This window comes from Camellia sinensis, chromosome 8 (genome assembly GCF_055761805.1).
Source record: "Camellia sinensis isolate YWXY chromosome 8, ASM5576180v1, whole genome shotgun sequence".
NCBI lineage: Eukaryota > Viridiplantae > Streptophyta > Magnoliopsida > Ericales > Theaceae > Camellia > Camellia sinensis.
Genome location: NC_138968.1, coordinates 91,383,879 through 91,404,716, shown reverse-complemented (window position 1 = coordinate 91,404,716; position 20,838 = coordinate 91,383,879). Strand labels below are relative to the sequence as shown.

Here is a 20,838-nt window from a genome sequence, read left to right as displayed (position 1 = left end):
GCCTTCAAAGCTTCTATTCTCATAAATTGTACATGCATGTGATGTATTACTCTCATTCTCAACTTAGATGATACAAATGGTGATCATAACATGAGCTTTAACCAAAACTCTACATGAATCATGTATTTCAAGCTCAAACATGCAAATTTAAAACAATTTCTTACGTGCATGCACATATTGGCCCTCAATTCAACAAAACCAATTCAATTACATCATGCTCAATCAAATTCATGTTCTTGACCATTATTCCAATTTGAATTCACAAAATTACAACTTAATATTCATGAATCCACTTACCTAGAGGCTCAATTCTTCACAAATTATGGTCAAATCTTGAATTGTCTTCAAATTATCAAGCTTCAAGATCAAACTTACAATCTCCTACTCTCTCTCTCTCTCTCTCTAGCCGGCCTCTTCCTTTCTCCATAGAGTGATTTCAGCCAAAAATGATATAAAAGAGAGAAATCAATTATACTAAGGCCCTTAAATAAAAGTCCCACTAACCAAAATTATAAATATTAAATAATTGAGCACTAAAGCACCAAATTAATCAGTTTATTTTTATCCGAATCAATTTCCAATTAAATTTCACCGCAGGCTCTAAAAATTATGCTAATCACAATGGTGTAATCAATTTCGGGTTCTGTGGTCGATAAGGCCTTCAATTTAATTTCCAAAGCAGATAATCAAGTAGATATTCCTACGGTGAACAGATAGAAATTCGAAACCACATAATGGCACACAAAATTATATTAAACACATAATCATACTCATATTAAGGACCAATTAACATCATACGGAACAGGGATATCACAGTCTTCCCCCCTTTAGGAAGTTTGGTCCTCTAAACTTATTTTACCTTCGTCGGGAAACAAATGTGGATAGTGTAGTCGCATTTCCTCATCTTTTTCCCATGTAGCATCCGTCCCATAGTGTTCCTTTCATTCCACTTTCACCATTGGGATGGACTTGCTCCTCAATTGTTTCACTTGCCGATCGACAATTCGTTTCGCCCATTCAGCATATTCCATATTTTCTTCAATAGCTACTCGGTGGTAATCAATCACATGAAACGGGTCTCGGAGGTAACCCCTCAGCATCGACACATGAAACACGTTATGGATTTGTTCGAATCCCGGTGGCAAAGCAACTCTATAGGCCACTGGGCCAAGCCTTTCCAAAATCTGAAACGGCCCAATGTAACGGGGCAACAACTTGCCCTTCTTTTCAAACCTGACTTGGCCTTTCATTGGAGATACACAGATGAACACATGATTGCCAACCTCATACTCAAGAGGTCTTCTCCGAACATCTGCATAATTCTTTTGTCGGTCCTGAGCTGTTTTGAGCCTCTGCTGAATAATCTTGATTTTCTCAGAAGTGCCTTGCATAATTTCTGGCCCAAGTAAGGCTCTATCCCGACTTCTGCCCAACAATTTGGTGATCTACACCTTCTACCATACAAAGCCTCATATGGTGCCATTCTGATGCTGGAGTGGAAGCTGTTATTGTATGCAAATTCTGCAAGTGGCAAATAATCTTCCCAACGCCCCTGAAAATCCAAAGCACACATCCGAAGCATATCTTCCAAAGTCTGTATTGTTCGTTTTGATTGCCCGTCTATCTGTGGGTGGAATGTAGTACTGAACCTTAGTTTCGTTCCCATAGCTTCCTGCAAACTCTTCCACAATCTAGATACAAATTTCGGATCTCTATCCGACACAATAGATACCGGAACTCCATGTAAACGAACAATCTCATCAACATAAATAGTAGCCAATCTATAAGCAGTAAATGTAGTTTTGACAGGCAGAAAATGTGTAGATTTAGTCAGTCTATCAACTACAACCCAAATAGAATCCATACCTCGAGAAGTCCGAGGTAGGCCAACAACAAAATCCATAGTCACATGCTCCCACTTCCATTCAGGAATAAGGAGAGGTTGAAGTAGACTGCCTGGTTTCTGATGTTCAGCTTTGACTTGCTGACACTGAAGACATTTGGACACATATTCTGCAATCTCTTTCTTCATCTTAGGCCACCAATAGGTCTGTTTCAAATCCCAATACATTTTATTATTACCAGGATGTATAGCAAATACGGATTTGTGGGCTTCATCTAAAACGCTCTTCTTCAGTTTCGGAATAACTGGGACAAACATTCTGTTTCGAAATCTCAACACTTCATTCTCAATGCTAAACTCTGCTTTCGCACTTGTCTCAAACTCATCAATCACTTTCTTGAGGAATTCATCCTCTTTCTGTTTCTACTTGATTTCGTCAATGATTACCGGCTCGGCTGTAATAGCGGCTATCAGTCCGCCATGTTCGCACATTATCACTTCAATTTCAGATCTTTCAAAATCTTACAAGATCTCTTTCTGTTCAGTAAGCAAACAAGCCATACTCCCCGTTGATTTTCTACTCAAGGCGTCAGCAACTGTATTAGCTTTCCCGGGGTGATACTGAATCTCCAAACCATAATCTTTTATCAATTCCAGACATCTCCTCTACCGCATATTCAACTCTTTCTGTGTGAAAAAGTATTTCAAACTTTTGTGATCTGTGTAGACTTCACACTTTGCTCCATACAGATAATGCCGCCAGATTTTCAAAGCAAAAACAACTGCGGCCAATTCTAGGTCATGTGTTGGATAATTCTTCTCGTGTGGCCTCAACTGTCGGGAGGCGTAAGCAATAACATTTCCATTCTGCATTAATACACAACCCAAACCTTTATAAGACGCATCACTGAAAATTACAAAATTCTCCGTACTTGAAGGTAGTGTCAAAATTTGTGCAGTGGTCAGTCTTGTTTTCAGTTCATGAAAGGCAGCTTCTCTTTCGTCATTCCATTCAAATGATTGCTCTTTGCATGTCAACTGGGTAAGAGGTACAGCTATCTTCGAAAAGTTTTTCACAAACCTCCTGTAATACCCGGCTAAGCCCATGAAGCTGCGAACTTCTGTCACATTTGTCGGTGTAGGCCAATTCACAATTTCCTTTATTTTTTGCGGGTCCACTGAAATTCCCTCCTTGTTGATCACATGCCCTAAAAAGACAACTTCATCCAACCAAAACTTGCATTTCTTTAGTTTAGCAAACAATTTCTTCTCCCTAAGTATTTGTAGGACAATTCTCAAATGATGTTCATGTTCAAGTTTGTTCTTGGAGTATATCAAAATGTCATCAATAAAGACTACAACAAATTCATCAAGGTAGGTCTTAAAAATACGGTTCATTAAGTCCATAAATGCTGCCGGAGCATTAGTCACTCCAAATGGCATAACAAGAAACTCAAAATGTCCATACCTCGTTCTGAATGCGGTTTTCTCGACAGCCACTGCCTTGACTTTCAGCTGATGATACCCGGACCTCAACTCAATCTTAGAAAACACCTGTGATCCCTGCAACTGGTCAAATAAGTCATCAATACGGGGTAGGGAATATTTGTTCTTTATTGTTACCTTGTTCAATTCCCGATAATCGATGCACAAACGCAAAGTTCCATCTTTCTTTTTCACAAATAACACTGGTGCACCCCAAGGCGAGGTGCTAGGTCGAATAAAACCCTTGTCCAGCAGGTCTTGCAACTGTTCTTTCAATTCTTTCATTTCGGCAGTAGCCATTCTGTAGGGAGTTTTAGAAATGGGCTGAGTGCCTAGCACAGTCTCAATTGTAAACTCTATCTCCCTGTCTACCAATTCCCCTAGTAATTCATTTGGAAACACATCTGGAAATTCTCTAACAATAGGGATGCCATTCAGTTCAACATTCATAGTTTGTTCAGACAACACATAGCACAAATAACCCTGGCACCCTTTCCTGATCAGTTTACATGCTTTCATTGTAGATATCAAATAAGGTTGAGGCACTACCCCATTACCTACAAACACAATCTCTTTCTGTTCTGGTGGTATAAACACAACCCTTTTTGTCACACAATCAATGGTGGCACAATATTTGGTCAACCAATCCATGCCCAAAATTACATCAAAATGTCTAAAATTCAAGGGCAATAAATCCACATATAGGATAGCATCCTTGACACGCATATCACAAAACTGGTATATAGATTCACACAATACAGATTCCCCAGATGGAGCAGACACACATAGCAGATATGGCAGTAATTCTAAAGGTCTATTCAGTCTAGATGCAAATGCATATGTCACAAAAGAGTGTGTGGATCCAGAGTCAATTAACACAAAAGCATCCTGATTACATATAGAAATAGTACCTGAGACAACTGCATTGACATTTCATGTATCACCCGGAACAAGCGCAAAAACTCTCCCCTGTCTCACGGTATCCCCGGTGATAGCTGGTTTCATAGTATTTCCCGACTTCGGGACTGATGCAGTTGAGCTAGCAGCTAGTTTTTCACTATTCTGATTACAATCTCGGGCTATGTGCCCTTATTTACCACACTTGAAACAGGCCCCTAACGCACGGTAACAAACCCCACGGTGGCTTTTGCGACAAATATTGCACATGGGAGCTGTGTCTCGGGAAGAATTTGAAGTATTTGAGGAGCCCGTATTTTGCTTTTTCAGAAATTTCTTCTTTGAAAAGAAGCCTTGCCTTTTGTTGCCTTTCCATTCTGTCATTGGCTTAGCCTGTCTAGCTATGTTAGCCTCTGATATGATGGCCCTGTCTAGCACCCCAATGTAGGTTTCTAGCTTCAAAGCATTCACACTTTCTAAAATGTCGCTTCGAAGCCCACCTTCAAAATGCCTCGCCTTCTTATAGTCTGTATCAATCACGTGTGGCGCAAACCTGGCCAATTCAGTGAATTTGGCCTCATACTCGGCTACAGTCATACTGTCTTGTTTCAGTTCCATGAATTCTGCCACCTTCCTATCCTAGACACACTGCGGGAAGTACTTGTCATAGAAAATTTCCAGAAATTTTGCCCAATCAGCATCTTTGTAATTCTCAAGCATTAACATCTACCATCTTCTTGCTTCGTCTTCTAGCATAAAGATGACTAGAAGCACTTTCTGCGTCTCCGAACACGGGAATACTTCAAACAGTTTTTTGACGCCGAGGACCCAAGCTTCAGCTTTCAAAGGATCTAATCCACCATGGAACTGTGGTGGTTTCATTTTCTTGAACTCTTTGGTGAGAGCTATGGTTCGGTCATCATTCTGATTATCTGGCACAGGAGGTGCCGGAGGTGGAGGTGGAGGATGTGGCCACTGCCATTGTTGTTGCCATTCCTGTTGTTGCCTTAATGTCTCTGCCATTTTTTGAATCAGTCTTTCCATTCTATCCAGTCTGGCAGTAGAAGATTCTTCTATCTCATCACCCCTTGTTCTCACCATCTGATTAAATTTGCATTATACTTTATACAAAAGATACACGGTATTCATATACTAAATAGCATACATAATCAAATAATTTGAAATGCAAGCAGTTCACAAACTTGCAACACATAGTTGTTCACATTTAACAGTTAAGCGTATTCGTGATGTTTTCAGATTAATATTTATCACATGAATGCATCCTAGATCGTTTCTAGACGTTTATTACTCTTTTGGACAAGTGTGTGAGTTATTAACTCGTGCTCTGATACCACTCTGTTATGACCTGAACCCGCCCCCGTGGGTTAAAGACATAACCGGCCAGTAATCATGAGATTACCTACGGCCTCAAACCAAACCTAACGTATTTTAACAGAGTTAATGGGGGCCAAACGGAAGCAATTTAAAACTTTGTCCATAAAGCCGTGCTTACATGGCACATCAAAACAAACCATACATGTGCATATTAATAACTCACGACAAAATATGTACTACATAATGTTCTGTACATATAGGATCACAACAGTCTAAGTCAACCCATCAAAACTATAAACAACAGATGCAAAGTCTTCGCCAACATGACATAATATAAATACATAACAAAAGGGCAAAAACGGGTCTCGTGCGTGAGACACAAGGGCTGACTCTCCAAAAACCTTTGTTGTTCCACATAGACTTCACTGGGCTGGGTTTGGACTTCCCTGGGCTCACCTACAAACACATGAATAAGCGTAAGCGATAGCCCAATGAATAATATCAAATACAGAAGTTATACAAACGATACGTAGAACAATATGCTTCAAACGGCCTTGGGCCCAACTCATATTTCTATTTAACATATATACACAATTTAGGTCAAGTGACTGCGATTCCGAACAAACTGGCCTTTGGCCCATTCAAACTTTCATTTGTGTCAAAATGGCCTTTGGCCCATTCAGATGACAAACTGGCCTTTGGCCCATTCAAATGACAAACTGGCCTTTTGCCATTCATTCGTTCATGTCAAAACGGCCTCTAGCCCATTCATTCATGTCAAAACGGCCTCTGGCCCATTCATTCTTGTCAAAACGGCCTCTAGCCCATTCATTCATGTCAAAATGGCCTCTAGCCCATTCTTTCATTCATATCCAACATTTGTCCATAATTCAAACTGGCAAACTTATAAGGCTTATAAGGAAATAAGCAATTGGACAAATGACAAGTTTCAAATATCGATATTACTCACAGTGATCGGTTGGTTGGTTTGCCCTGGAGCTCGACCCTACACATTCCATGAACACAAAAGGGTCACAAACAATTCAATCCGCTCTAAATTCACATTTTCCTCTTTAGGCTTCATTCTTATCGCTTTAACTCAATTACAATGCTCAATGCATGCCTAAGAGTACTTACAAGTGAATGATGACGGAAAACGAAACAAAGAACGCATAAACAAAATTTCAGAAAACTGGGTCCCCGCTCGAGTGGACCCTTGAGGCCTACAAAAGTACTGGTTGTATCAAATTTACGCTCGAGCGTGCATTCTGGCGCTCGAGCGAAAGGCCTCTCTACATGGCTCCCCACTCGAGCGTGGGGTTTCCCCGCTCGAGCAGACATCATGTCTGCAGAAAATACTGGGAGCTCGAAATTCACGCTCGAGCGGCAGTTTCCCTGCTCGAGCGGACATCAAAATTCTGGAAAATCCAGAACATGCTCATGAGCTTCAACATCACATTCAAGGGCTCCAAACACATTATTTCAGCTCAAACTTCACATATTCATGTACTAACATGGTACAAACACTAAATTACAACACAATAGAGCTCAATTTCACAAATTAGTCACATGCATGGCTCAAATTACACCAAACTCATTTCCATCATAACACATTCATGCCTTCAAAGCTTCTATTCTCATAAATTGTACATGCATGTGATGTATTACTCTCATTCTCAACTTAGATGATACAAATGGTGATCATAACATGAGCTTTAACCAAAACTCTACATGAATCATGTATTTCAAGCTCAAACATGCAAATTTAAAACAATTTCTTACGTGCATGCACATATTGGCCCTCAATTCAACAAAACCAATTCAATTACATCATGCTCAATCAAATTCATGTTCTTGACCATTATTCCAATTTGAATTCACAAAATTACAACTTAATATTCATGAATCCACTTACCTAGAGGCTCAATTCTTCACAAATTATGGTCAAATCTTGAATTGGTCTTCAAATTATCAAGCTTCAAGATCAAACTTACAATCTCCTACTCTCTCTCTCTCTAGCCGGCCTCTTCCTCTCTCCATAGAGTGATTTCAGCCAAAAATGATATAAAAGAGAGAAGTCAATTATACTAAGGCCCTTAAATAAAAGTCCCACTAACCAAAATTATAAATATTAAATAATTGAGCACTAAAGCACCAAATTAATCAGTTTATTTTGATCCGAATCAATTTCCAATTAAATTTCACTGTAGGCTCTAAAAATTATGCTAATTACAATGGTGTAATCAATTTCGAGTTCTGTGGCCGATGAGGCCTTTAGTTTAATTTCCAAAGCGGATAATCAAGCAGATATTCCTACGGTGAACAGATAGAAATTCGAAACCACGTATTTTCACATAATGGCATACAAAATCATATTAAACACATAATCATACTCATATTAAGGACCTATTAGCATCTTACGGAACAAGGATATCATACTCGAGCCATCAATCACGTATCTCAATGCATGATGGCCAAAGAGGCCGAGTTGCACAAATCAATGTCAAATGAATGCACACAAAAACACATAAATGCCTTAACCTCTATCATGCATGATCAAGAGGGTCGGCGACCGAGAAATGAGGCACGTTTCATCACTTCAAGTATGAAACGTTCATCGTTCCTCGTGTTTGGATTGAAACCCTTTTCCAAACACAATGCAATGCAAGGCATGTACACAATGCAATGCAAGGCATGTACACAATGCAATCCAACAAGCATGGAAACATCATGGAATGCAACAAGCATGCGACAACATGCAATGCACCAAGCATGCAACAACATGCTAAACATCATGAACATGCAACATGCAAACAACATGAGCAATTTATCAAAGCTAGTAGCATGCAAACCCTATTGAATGCAACCTAAGTATGCAAGCAACAATGCAAACAACAAGCATGCAAACAACATGTAATGCAAACAACATGCAAGATGGACTTAAACCGAATATGGATAGATCTCAATCATGTCCAAAACTGTGGCCATTAACACCAAAACTAAGGCACCAAAAGACAAGACATGCATGCACGCATATTGGTCCATAAGCTAGGCAACAATGCACAACCCTTAGAGGCACTCAAAGGGTGAAAGAAGTGGGAGTATGGCAATTCTATATGCTCTGAAATGTCATGATAAATGATGTCAAATCATATACATGTCACAAATTAAGCATGCTATGGTGCTCATAACTCAAAGCTAACAAGGCCAATTGTACTACAACTATGCAAAACATGAAGCATATGGCCAATGCAACCCAAAACAGTCCTAGAGCATGTCAAAATTATGCTAAAACATGTATGGAAGGAAGACAAAATAAGCTAGCATGGTGAGCATGAAGCATGAAATATGCAAGGCCAGAAGGGAGGATTACACCACACTTACTAAGACCAAGCATGAGATGGCTTCGCCAACAAAAATCAGAGTTATATCATGGCAAAACAACCCCCAAAACACACTGAAATGATAGCTCACAAGCTTAGGCAACATGGCATGCATATAGACTCATGTTAAGGCATAAAACACAAACTCTCCAATGCATTGAAAGAGTGACAAATGTGAGTATATGACCACATTATATGCACTAAAATCACATTTCAAATGATACCAAATCATGAAAATAGTTCAAGTAATGCATGCTAATGGGCTCAATACACAAAGCTAATGAGCTAGATTGAACCATGGCTATACAAAACAATGCATGCATGACCAAAACAACATAAATCAGAGCTTAAGCATGCTTAATCATGGACAAAAGCTTCTTAGAATTGAGCCTAAAGCATGCTAGAATGATGTTCCAAACACATGATGCGTGTTAGGCTATTATGCAAGATTGCACTACAAGTGCATGGAGCATGCAAGAGGCTAACAAACCAACCTAAAACAGAGGTGAGGCATGCTAAAATAACACCGAAAACTTGCTGAAATGGAACCAATACATGCTAGGCAAACATGCTACTTTGATGAGCCATCTATACAAGCATGCAAGACACAAGGAGAGGGGATGACCCTCTCCTATTTAAGGCCTCAAAACACACTTTCCACCACTGAAATTCTTCTAGAATTCAGTGGTAGAAAGGTCAAACAAAGGCTAAAACAAAAGCCTAAAGGGGTGGCCCAAAACAAGGCAAAACAAGGCACTCAAGGGGGTACATCACCCCCAACACCAACAATACCTTAAACAATCATTTCAAACACATGAAAACGAAGCTTTTTTACTGTTGAGAGTTAAGCCAAAATAAGCATGCAAATAAGGCTAAGTAAGCAATGAACACAAAGCTTAAAAGAAGGTTAGTGACTCACCCTTGTAGAACAACTTCAAAGAGGTAACTTCAGCAACTTTCTGAGCTAAAAACCAAACTTTGAGCTCAAACAAAAACCTCAAGTACCTCAGCAACAAGAGTATGGTGTTTCACTAGGTTCTTTAGTGCAAAAGTGTGAAGAAATTACACTTTTGAGCACAAACAAGTGCAAATATAGAGAGGAAATATAGAGAGAGTATGATATATATCTTCTATATCAAGATTTTAGAACCTCTGGAAAGAGAGAGGGGTCTCCCTTCTTTTAGAAAATCAAATCTCAAGCTTGTTGAGCAAGCTTGAGACTTTTTTCAATCCCTCCATACACGTGTATGGAGGATGAAATCTGTGCTCACCAACTGGCACAGCTGGCACAAAAATATATGCAAAAGCAGGTGGAAAGGTCTCAGCCAAAAGATATGGCCGATTGACCAAAAAGGGTGCCGATCGGCCACCACCAATGGCCGATGGCAAGAAAACAAGGCCGATAAGCACAGGGCTTGGCCAATGGGTTGTAGGGATGGCCAACAAGCCACCCTTTTCCCTCATAAGCAAAACCACAAGTCCTTGGTCCACAACCAAGCACAGAACAGACAAGTTGAAAGATCCTAAGGCTAGGCGCGCAGTCAAGACCTTTGGGAACTCAAAACAAACACGAGCATGGATGATCATTGTGTGTTCAAATGATGACATCCAAGTCTTGAGGAAGGTCAAAAATGGGGTGTCTACACCACAATGGGATAGAATTAATAAATCAACTCAGGGTGAAAATGGTAGCCGAATATAACAAGGCCAAATCGGCAATGGTTGAGCTTGCGGTTGCATCGCAGAAGGCAGAGGCCCAAATAAAGAGAGCTAATGAAGAACAACAGAAGACCGATGTCGAATGTGAAAAGACCAAGCATGCTGACCTCTTATGTCGTGCCGCCAAAGAGAGGGCCAACATTTCTGACGCAACCTTTAAAATAGTGGATCAGGAGCTAAAGAAATTCAGGGCCGAACTATTGGAGGCCCAAAGGACAAATGAAGAGATGCAATTGGCCGTGTCAAAAGCCTTCGAAGAGGGCAAGAAGGCGGCAACCGAGAAATACGCCGATGAGGTCTTCAAGTTTGAAAATCGAGGCTTTAAACATAGTTAGCTCAAGGTGCTTGCAGCTACTCAAGTGGCATTGGATGAACTGATTCTGTTCAAACAGGAGGATATCAAGCCTTTGGAATTAGACCCAAAGTAATGCTAAGGCCAAGAACAGAGGGCCAATTACTATATTGACGTCCACTGCTACTTTGAGTTTTGTGCTTTGTTTGTTGTTTTTTTTTTTTCGATTGGTTAGATATTATACTAGGGCCATTTTCATGTGTAAATTGACCAACTCGTGTAATCAAGTCACTTTATGAATGAAAATGTTTTGTTGTGCACGAAAATTGCCTTCTATGAATGCATGTATTTGAACCATACTTTTCATGTCTGAATTAATGCTCGTGCAATCGGCGTAATGTAATTATTGATGCAATTGAACAAAGTTAATTTAGTACCTTTCTGTGATTTCGCAAATGAGGTACGCTTTACGGCCGAATAAATTCACTGTTGCCCTGCAATGATTAGGAGATCAAGGTCAAAAACGAGGGCTGACTTAACTGTGGCTCAATGAGCCTGATCTTGAAGGCTAAACGGAAGCCAAGTGATTGCGTTATCGTTTCACAAAAAGGGTATACTATGTTAATTTAGCACCTGTCTGATTTCACGACTTATTCACCAAATATATTCATATATCTACCCCTGCCTCGGTTATGAACGAAGGTATGCCAAAAATGGGCCGACTGAATACCACTGAGTTATAGGCAGGGCAATAGCTAAGTCCGAGTAGATTCATATATCATTCCCTGCCCCGGTGAGGATGAAGGTATGCCAAAAATGGGGTGATTGAATACTGTCGAGTTACAGGCGGGGCAATGGCTGATTTCAAGTAGATTCATATATCTATCCCTACCTCGGTTGGGACGAATGTATGCTAAAAATAGGCCAACAATGTATGATACTCAACAGCGGTATGCACTAATTATTAATGAGACAGAGGACACGTGGACTCATTTGGGCAGTATTAAAAGTATCGCCTTTGTAGTTAATATAAAGTTATATACCCAGTCGATCTATAATTAATTTGATTTCTTGAAGTTGACAATTCCTATGAAGAGGCTTAATCTTCGTAACAGGTCCATCATACCTTGTATTTCATCGCCAGCGTAACCCCAAACATTGAGGGAATACCTTTCTTCAGTGAAGTTTGCAAAATCGTGTGTGTTGAGAAAGCTATTCTTCAATAGTGGAGGAGAGGAGAAGAGTCTAGCAAAGCTGGAAGCATAAATGAATTAACAAGCGCCTTGCGAGTTTATTCGCAAGGAGACCGCGAACCAAAGAAGCCAAATAGGCGTCAATCGCCCAAGCAACAAGGGACAGTCAGAATGGACGACCGAAGCAGGTCACCCAAGAATGGAATCCAAAAAAAGGGAAGCAGTAGAACCACCAGTGCCCATCCCCCAATTCGAAATGAGCTGAGTAGGCCGCCATGTCCGTTAAGCTTCTCGATTTTTATTAGGAACAAACTCATGACTAAAACCGATTCGATTGTCCACGATCTGAATGTGGTAATTGAGTTCACGAGGCAAATCCTCCCTCTTGAAGTGCACCAATCAATGACCAATTGGGGAGATTATAAGGTTTTCAGATAAGGGGTCCACAGGGCTATCAAAGGACTCTATAGTTTGTACGAAGTTGGCATCCGCCTTCGTTCCACTCAAAAGGAGATTGAATATAAAGATGGAAGAATTTAGAACTCGGAGTGCCGATTTGAAGAAGCCCATGAGAGGGTGGAAAACGAGGCTAAAAAGCCAGAGTGGCCGAGTTCAAGATGGTGAGGGTAATAAATTCGGCAACATCGAAAGACAAAGCCATATAACGCCTTATGGATCATGCTATAGACAATCGAGACACTACAAGCATTTTGCAAGGGAAGCCATAGAGACTCGAGCCTATAACAGGGATTTCTTCGAGAGGAGAAAAATGGGCATCGACAAGACAATAGAGAAGCTAGTTAACGACGTCTGCCAATATGAAAATCATGGATTCAAGCACGGATGGATAAAAGCACTTCAAGCGGCGAGTGTGGATTCTACTTCACCGTTGTACTAGAACTATGCAATGTCATTCAAAACCTATGATGCTAAGAAAATGGACGATGAAAAGGAGGTAGCAAACCCCAAGAAAAGTTAATCGGCGTTATAAACTTTGGTTTGATTTTTAGGTCTATAATAAGGGCGTCAATCGGCCTTAGGATAAATGTACCTGTAATGTAATTTGAATTTTTCATGATGTTTTCTTATTATATAAACGCGGTCATACTTGCTTGAAGTAATCAGAATAATTATGTTTTCAAATTGCACGAAGAGCGCTCCAAATTTCAAACACTTAATGGTGCTTCAGGCCGAACACGAAGAGCACTCCAAAATTAGAGGCTTACAATGATGGCGCTTTGTGCTGAGCACGAAAAGCACTCTGAATTTGGAGACTTATATTAATGGCTCTTCAAGCTGAGCACGAAGAGCGCTCCAAATTCGGAGGCGTGAATGATGATGCTTTGTGTCGAACATAAAGAGCACTCCAAATTCGGAGGCTTATATTGATGACGTTTCGTGCCGAGCACGAAGAGCACTCTGAATTTGGAGACTTAAATGATGGCGCTTCATGCCGAGCACAAAAAACGCTCCAAATTCGAAGGCTTATATTGATAGCACTCCGTGCCAAACACAAAGAGCACTCCAAATTCGGAGGCTTATATTGATGGCGCTTTGTGCTGAGCACAAATAGCACTCTAAATTCGGAGGCTTAAATGATAGCGCTTCATGTCGAGCACGAAGAGTGTTGCGAATTGGAGGCTTATACTGATGGCACTTCGTGCTAAACATGAAGAGCGTTCCAAATTCAGAGGCTTACATTGATGGCACTTCATGCCAAGCACGAAGAGATCTCCCTCTGAATTCGGAAGCTAAATAAAAGAAAGACAATTAGAGTTAAATAAACAAGGAAGTAACATAATGTCTTGTATCATTGATTAACTGTACGTATTCAAGGTAGTAATATACATAAAAGCCAATAAACATTAATTGGAGAAAGTTGAAGAAATTAACCTAACCATCAATAACAATGATAAAATTTGCGGACATAAGTTGAATTCCGGGGCCGAGGTAACTTCTTGTCGTTCATGTCTGAGAGTCAATATGTCCCTTTCCTGACAATAGAATCGATCTGGTATGGGCCATCCCAATTTAGGCTGAGTTTACCATCCGCAGGATTCTTAGTAGCAGGTAGTACTTTTTTAAGGAATAACTCTCCTGGAGTATATCGACGCAGATGCACTCATTGATTATATGGCTTAGCAAGTTGCTGCTGATATCGTGCCACAGTCACAAGGATCTGATCTCGGTGTTCTTCAAGTAAATCCATATCCAAGGCCAGCATCATATCACTTCGGCCTGTATCAAAAGCCCTCGATCGAAAGATCTGTAAACCAATCTCTAGGGTGATAATAGCTTCATTTCCAAAACTCAAAGCAAATGGTCTCTCCCCCATAGATCATCTCGGCATAGTATGATGGGCCCACAATACACTGGGCAATTTCTTAACCCATTTACCCTTGGCTTTTCCAAAAACTTCTTGATGTCGTCCACGACTACTTAGTGGAAGCCTTTGTCTGTCCGTTACTCTGCGGATAAGCTGGTGAAGAAAAAAAGGGCCAAATGCCATACATATCGCACAACTCCCAGTAACCGCCGCAATCAAACTAAGTACCGTTATCTGAAATAAGTGCACTGGGTATACCAAATTGAGTAATGATATTCTTCCAAACAAAGCACTTAATATGTGCTTCTCATATATGTGCCAAAGGCTCTGCTTCAACCCACTTTGTGAAATAGTCAATAACAACAATTAAGAATCGCTTATTGCCTAGAGCTTTCGAAAATGGCCCAATTATGTCCAAGCCCCATTGAGCAAAAGGCCAAGGAATGGTCATAGAGTTCAGTTCTTCGGCAGGCAGATGTGTTAATGGAGAAAACTTCTGGCATTGTTCACATTTCTTAACATAATCCTCAGCATCAGTACGCATAGTCGGCCACCAATACCCTTGAGTTACTGCTCGGTGAGCCAATGATCTACCTCCTAAACGAGCACCACAACTGTCTTCATGTATTTTAGCCAAAAAATCCTCAATCTTGTCTGGATGGACACATTCCAAGTAAGGCCGAGAGAGAGGTTTTTTTTATAAAGTTTTCCTTGCGAATCTAAATAATATCTCAAAGCCTTATTCCTCAGCTTGTGAGCTTCATTCTTATCCTCAGACAATTGTTTCAAAGCAAATAATGCAGCAATGGGATCCATCCAACTCGACCCCCTTTGGATGGTGCTCACAACAGGATATTCAAGGATGCTTTTACTCAGCTCCAAAATGAAACCCATTTCGATGGTACGTTTAACTTCTGAGTTTACAGCCGAAGCTAAACAGACGAGAGTATTAGCATGTGTATTTTGATCACGAGTAATTTGATTTAGTTCATGGCTATGAAATTTCATGAGCAAGGAGTTGGCCATCCTCATATAGGCCGTCATGCGGTCATTTTTAGCTGTATATTCACCCTTTAACTGGTTTATGACCAATTTTGAATCACAAAAGATTTGCAACTGTATAGCTCCCATTTTACGCTAGTTTCTAGGGCCGACTAGTAGGGCTTCATATTCAGCCTCTTTGTTTGAGGCGTCAAAGCCAAGTTTAACTAATTATTCTACCACTGCTCCTTCAAGGGTCATAATAATTACTCTTGTCCCACGGTCGCATTGATTGGATGACTCGTCACAATACAACTGCCAAATATCCCCGACATACATTTTCCATTCCTGCAGTGATTGGGGAACTACCTAGTTCTGGAGGTTTAACTAGACATGTGAAGTAAGCATAGTAAACTCGACAACAAAGTCAGCCAAGACTTGCCTCTTGATAGTCGTCCTTGGTAAAAACTGGAGGTCATATTGTTCGGGTTCTAATGCTCATTTGAAAACTCATCTCGATGATTCTGTTTTGCGAAAGACCGAACGAATAGGGTGATTCGTTAATACCTTAATGGTATAGGCTTGAAAGTAATGCATCAATTTTCTGGCATCCACTACAGGAGCTAGAATTAACTTCTCCAAGGGTAAATACTGGGTTTCGGTGTCCACCATTGCCTTGCTAACATAGAATATAGGCTTTTGCTCATCGAGTTTCTCCTTAAGCAAGACAGCACTTACTGCCCGACTGAATACTGCCAGATATAGAATAAGCACGTCGCCTAACGAGGGGGGTAACCAAAAGTTGGACGGAACTGAGATAGGATTTCAACCCTTTCAGAGCGGTTTGGCATTCTGGAGTCCATTTAAAGAATTTGCCCTATCAAAGTGTTTGAAAAAATGGTCTACATCAATTTGAGAACCGATTGATAAATCTATTAAGTACTGCTACCATACCTACTAACTTCTGAACTTCTTTGGTCGACCCTGGTGAGCCAAGCTCCATGATGGCCTTGATTTGTTTCGCATTAGCTTCGATTCCATGATGATTTACAATATAGCTAAGGAGTTTTGCCTGGTCCAATGCCGAATGGACATTTTGAGGTGTTGAGCTTCTTTTCGTATTTCCGGAGAATATCAAAGGTTGTGGCAAGATCGGCTAAGTGTGCACCCTTTTCTTTGGACTTCACTACCATATCATCGATATAAAATTCCATGGTTTTGCCAATTTGTTCTTTGAACATGGTAGTGACCAATCTTTGATATGTTGCCCCTGCATTTTTCAATTCAAAGAGCACAACCTTGTAACAATAGGTTTCCCTTGGAGTGAGAAATGTCATTTTGTCTTGGTCAGCTGGATCCATGGAAATTTGGTGATACCCCTTATAGGTGTCTAGAAAGCTCATGCGCTGATGTTGGGCGGTTGCATCCATAAGTTGATCAATTCGAGGTAAAGGAAAACAATCGTTGGAGCAGGCTTTGTTCAAATTTGTAAAGTCTATGCAAACACACCACAACCCTATCTTCTTCTTTACCACGACAGTTTTGGGCTATCACGTGGGATAAGTAACTTCCCGAATTGCCCCAACTTCCAATAGCTTTTCAACTTCATCAACTACGGCTGAGGTATATTCGGCAGCTGAACAGGGGCTTCTCTGAACGATTGGCATAGCTTTGGGGTCAATATTCAGGCTATGCATAACTATGGCAGGGTTTACCCCTTGGTATGTCGTAAGGTGACCATTCAAAAACATCGATGCTGCTGAGGAGGAAAGAAGCCAATTCTTGTCACTTAGCAGCACTAAGACCTGTGTCGACGAAAAAGAATTTCTTATGATCATCATCAATTATCACTCAGTTCAAATCTTCTATTACTTTCTCAGTCAGGGTCTTTCTAACATCCTCAAGACTCTCCTAATCTAAATTTCAATTGAATTCACCTCTAGTTCCTTTGGCTTCTTCACCAAGGCTGTGAGATAACAATATTTCGTTGACTTCTGAGAATCACGGATTTGCTCGATGTCGTATTGAGTCGAATAACGAAGGAGGTGATGGTAAGTACTCGGTATGGCCTGCATTTCGTGGAGCCATGGTCGATCTATGATTATATTATAAGGTGATGGAAGCTTGACGACTAGGAATTCAACCTCTAGCGTCTTGGTGCTTGTACGCACTAATAATACAATCTTACCCAAGGGATATTTTGGATGGGCATTAAAGCCGAAAAGAGGGTAATCGATTGGCATGAGATCCACATCCTTAAATCCAAGCTTGAGAAACGTATTGTAGTACATTATCTTAGAGGTGCTCCCTTCGTCGATCAAGATATACCCAACGAAAAATTTATTAACTCGTAACTTGGTCACAAAAGCGTCATCATAAGGCACAATGACCCCTTCAAGATTAATGTCGGAGAAGCTAATTTCATTTGACAACCGCGGTCGTTTGGCTAATATACTAGACTCAAAGTTGGGTTAGGAGGATTATAGCAATTGGATTGTATTCACCATGTTTGGTGGGGGTAAGCTATATACCATGCGAATTACACTGAGTGGAGGTGAATCGAGGCATATGGTAAGTACACCTGGTGGGTCAACCCTTTTTAAGAGGTATTCAATTAGTTGGCCACTCTGGACCAAGTCTTCCAAATGATCTTTTAAAGCATAACATTTGTCAGTCACATGCACTTGGTCTTTGTGATACTCGCATCTCTGGTCTCTCCGTTACATGTCAGGGGGCCCAAAATCTTAGTCGACTATTTGAAGAAAGCTGAATGTTAGATTTTTGGTAGATTCTTACTAATCAACTCAAACAGTTCTGTGTATTTTTTTATCTGATCGCCTAGAGTGCCTATTCACCTAATATTATTCGCTTTGTCGGCACGAATCTCAGTGATTCCCCCTTCTTGATTGGCCTCTTGGCTCTGGGCTCCTCCTTCATGGGGTTTTATTTGGTGGTGCAGTAGTCAGCGGAGTGCTACTGATTTCACAGCTTGCAATCTGGTTTTTACTTAAATTGCATCATCTTTCACTTTGCAATACTCTTCAACCCTCTGTATTAGGGCCCAGATTATCTTAAGGGGCCTTTAAGTCAATGAACTCCTAAACGGGCTATCGGGATACAATCCCATCTTGAAGGCAATGATTGTTATGGAGTCATTGCAATTGTCATCTACCAAATTAAAGCACTCATAATAACGCGCTGAGTACTCGCGCAAAGTCTCATTCGGCTTGATTTTCATTGCCCACAAAAAGTCTGCTTGTTTTGGCTGAGTCTCATTGGTGATGAATCTAGCCCTAAAAGATTTTTGGAGTTAATGGAAACTTTCAATCGATGTCGGTTCAAGCTTGTAATACCATCTGACGGCAAACAGTCCCAAACTACTAGGGAATATTCGGCACATTAGTGCCTCGTCGTCTACATGCAGTGTCATTGCTTGCTTTTAATAACGAACGTAATTCGAGGAGTCCAACTTTCCATCATATAAAATGAACGGCAATGCTTTAAACTTTTTAGGCAAGACAGCCTTTACAATTCAACGAACAAAGAGATTGTGCCTATCTTCAGAATCTGAGTCTTTCTTCTTTTGCATGCGTCGTGCCAGCGAAGAATCTTCTCCATCAATCGAACTAAAATCATTACTTCGGGTTCGTTTCTTGGGTTACGACCGAGATGAATCTGAAGTACTACTATCATGCCTCCGAGGCTAACATTGTCACCTTTTCTGCCTACTTGGCAGCCGACTGCGTTCGCAGCAAGGTAGCAATTGTTGGGACTATGCCAACTGACACTTGCACTCATTCTCTGCTGTCATGTCCTCGAGACGCTGTTCATTACGTTGCATTTGATTCATCAATGTTTGCATGGCATCCTTTGTGGATGTTGAAGGCTGAAATAGGGTTACCGGATCAAAATTCAAAGACCTCCTAACGGGGGTTTCTTCTGGACCGAAAGTTACTCCTACTGTGATATTATCAACTTCGGCGACTGGAAGATCTTGATTTGGGTTTGCCATGGACAGGTTCGAGTATTTCCACAGACGGTGCCAATTGTGGTGAAATGGTTTTAGAATACTCCTTCAATCCAAACAAGCCCTTGAAAGATTTTCCTAACTGTCACCTAAAATAGAAATAAAACTCCTGTCGGTGGTGCCGGAATTAGCACTACAACAAGCAAGTTAGCTTCTATGGAAATATTAGTTTTTTGGTTTCTTAGGGTCAAGTTTTTAGAACATATCTTTCTTTCCCTATTCTTCCTCTTTTTATAGAGTCAATCTTCTTGATCTCTTTTTCTGTAGCTTAGGCTCATCATCACTTTGTCAGGGCCCATCTCCCAAGTATACTCCTTGGAAGGGACAGCCCAAATCCGCCTACCGTGATCTAGCCAACTTACCCAATGTACTCACCTCAGACGTACGGCCCAAGTACTCCTAATTCAGTGTTCTCCTGATTTTGTCTTTCGTGTCTATTCGGCAATAACTTTCAATCCAGTGGGCTTTAGTTTCATTCGGCTCATCTCAGATGGTCTTAGATGTACTCTATTTGCCGTTTTAGATTTATTTTTTTTGGCTCACACAATTATAAGAAAAATATGAATGAGAATCTAAATCCACTAGCAAGCAGTTAAATAAATTTATTTTGTGAAATTTGCTCCTCACAATGAAGATATGAGCTGATGATGGTACACAATAAGTTGCAAAGGGTATATTTTAGTAGATAATAGCCTTGTTGATGGATGTGGTATAGTAACCTTAACTAGAAAAGGAATATATGAAAAATTTTAAAGGTGAAAGGTTACCGTAAGAGGAAAGGTTTAATGTGGGAAGAGTATGATGATTTTCATGTCACCGTTCACCAATCACCTTTCTTCTTCCTTTGCGAGATGAGGGGCGAGAATTGGACGGTTCAAATTCATTCAATCTAATATTCCTACTTTTGGGATGATTGTAATGTGTTTGATTTGATGTCTCACTTGACAAGACCTCCCTGTGTCCATTAAGGTTTCTCTCTCCACTTCATTGTTCTCATCTTTTCCACTCCACCAGGTTGGTGGCTGGTAATTTTTTTTTTTTTTAAACTAATTTATTATAAAGAGGAGTGATGGAGATCCCCTTCAATCACTACTCCCACCATTTTCACATAATGTGACAAATTTTCTACCAAATAAATGATCAAATGTCTCACATGGGTGTGGGGTCCACAATTTTGTAGGCCCCACACCCATGTGAGACATTTGGTCATTTATTTGGTAGAAAATTTGGGACCTCTAGCATTTTTCTTTTTGTTATTATAAAATACTACTTCGACTAAAATATAATTTTAATTAATTTATTGTAAGTCGTCTAAGAAATTAATTTACTATAAAAAAAAATTTAAATCTTTGTTTTA

The 20,838-nt window shown here is 40.3% G+C and overlaps 1 protein-coding gene across 1 annotated transcript; it reads right to left on the bottom strand.

The window, feature by feature from the left end:
- Nucleotides 1-17,004: 17,004 nt before the first annotated feature.
- On the bottom strand, nucleotides 17,005-19,466 carry LOC145797882 (uncharacterized). The gene is made up of 3 exons (XM_082885315.1): nucleotides 19,241-19,466; nucleotides 17,392-17,846; nucleotides 17,005-17,259 (listed from the first exon to the last, which is right to left on the bottom strand). The coding sequence occupies exons 1-3, from the start codon at nucleotides 19,464-19,466 to the stop codon at nucleotides 17,005-17,007; spliced, it is 936 nt and encodes a 311-aa protein (XP_082741441.1).
- Nucleotides 19,467-20,838: the final 1,372 nt, after the last annotated feature.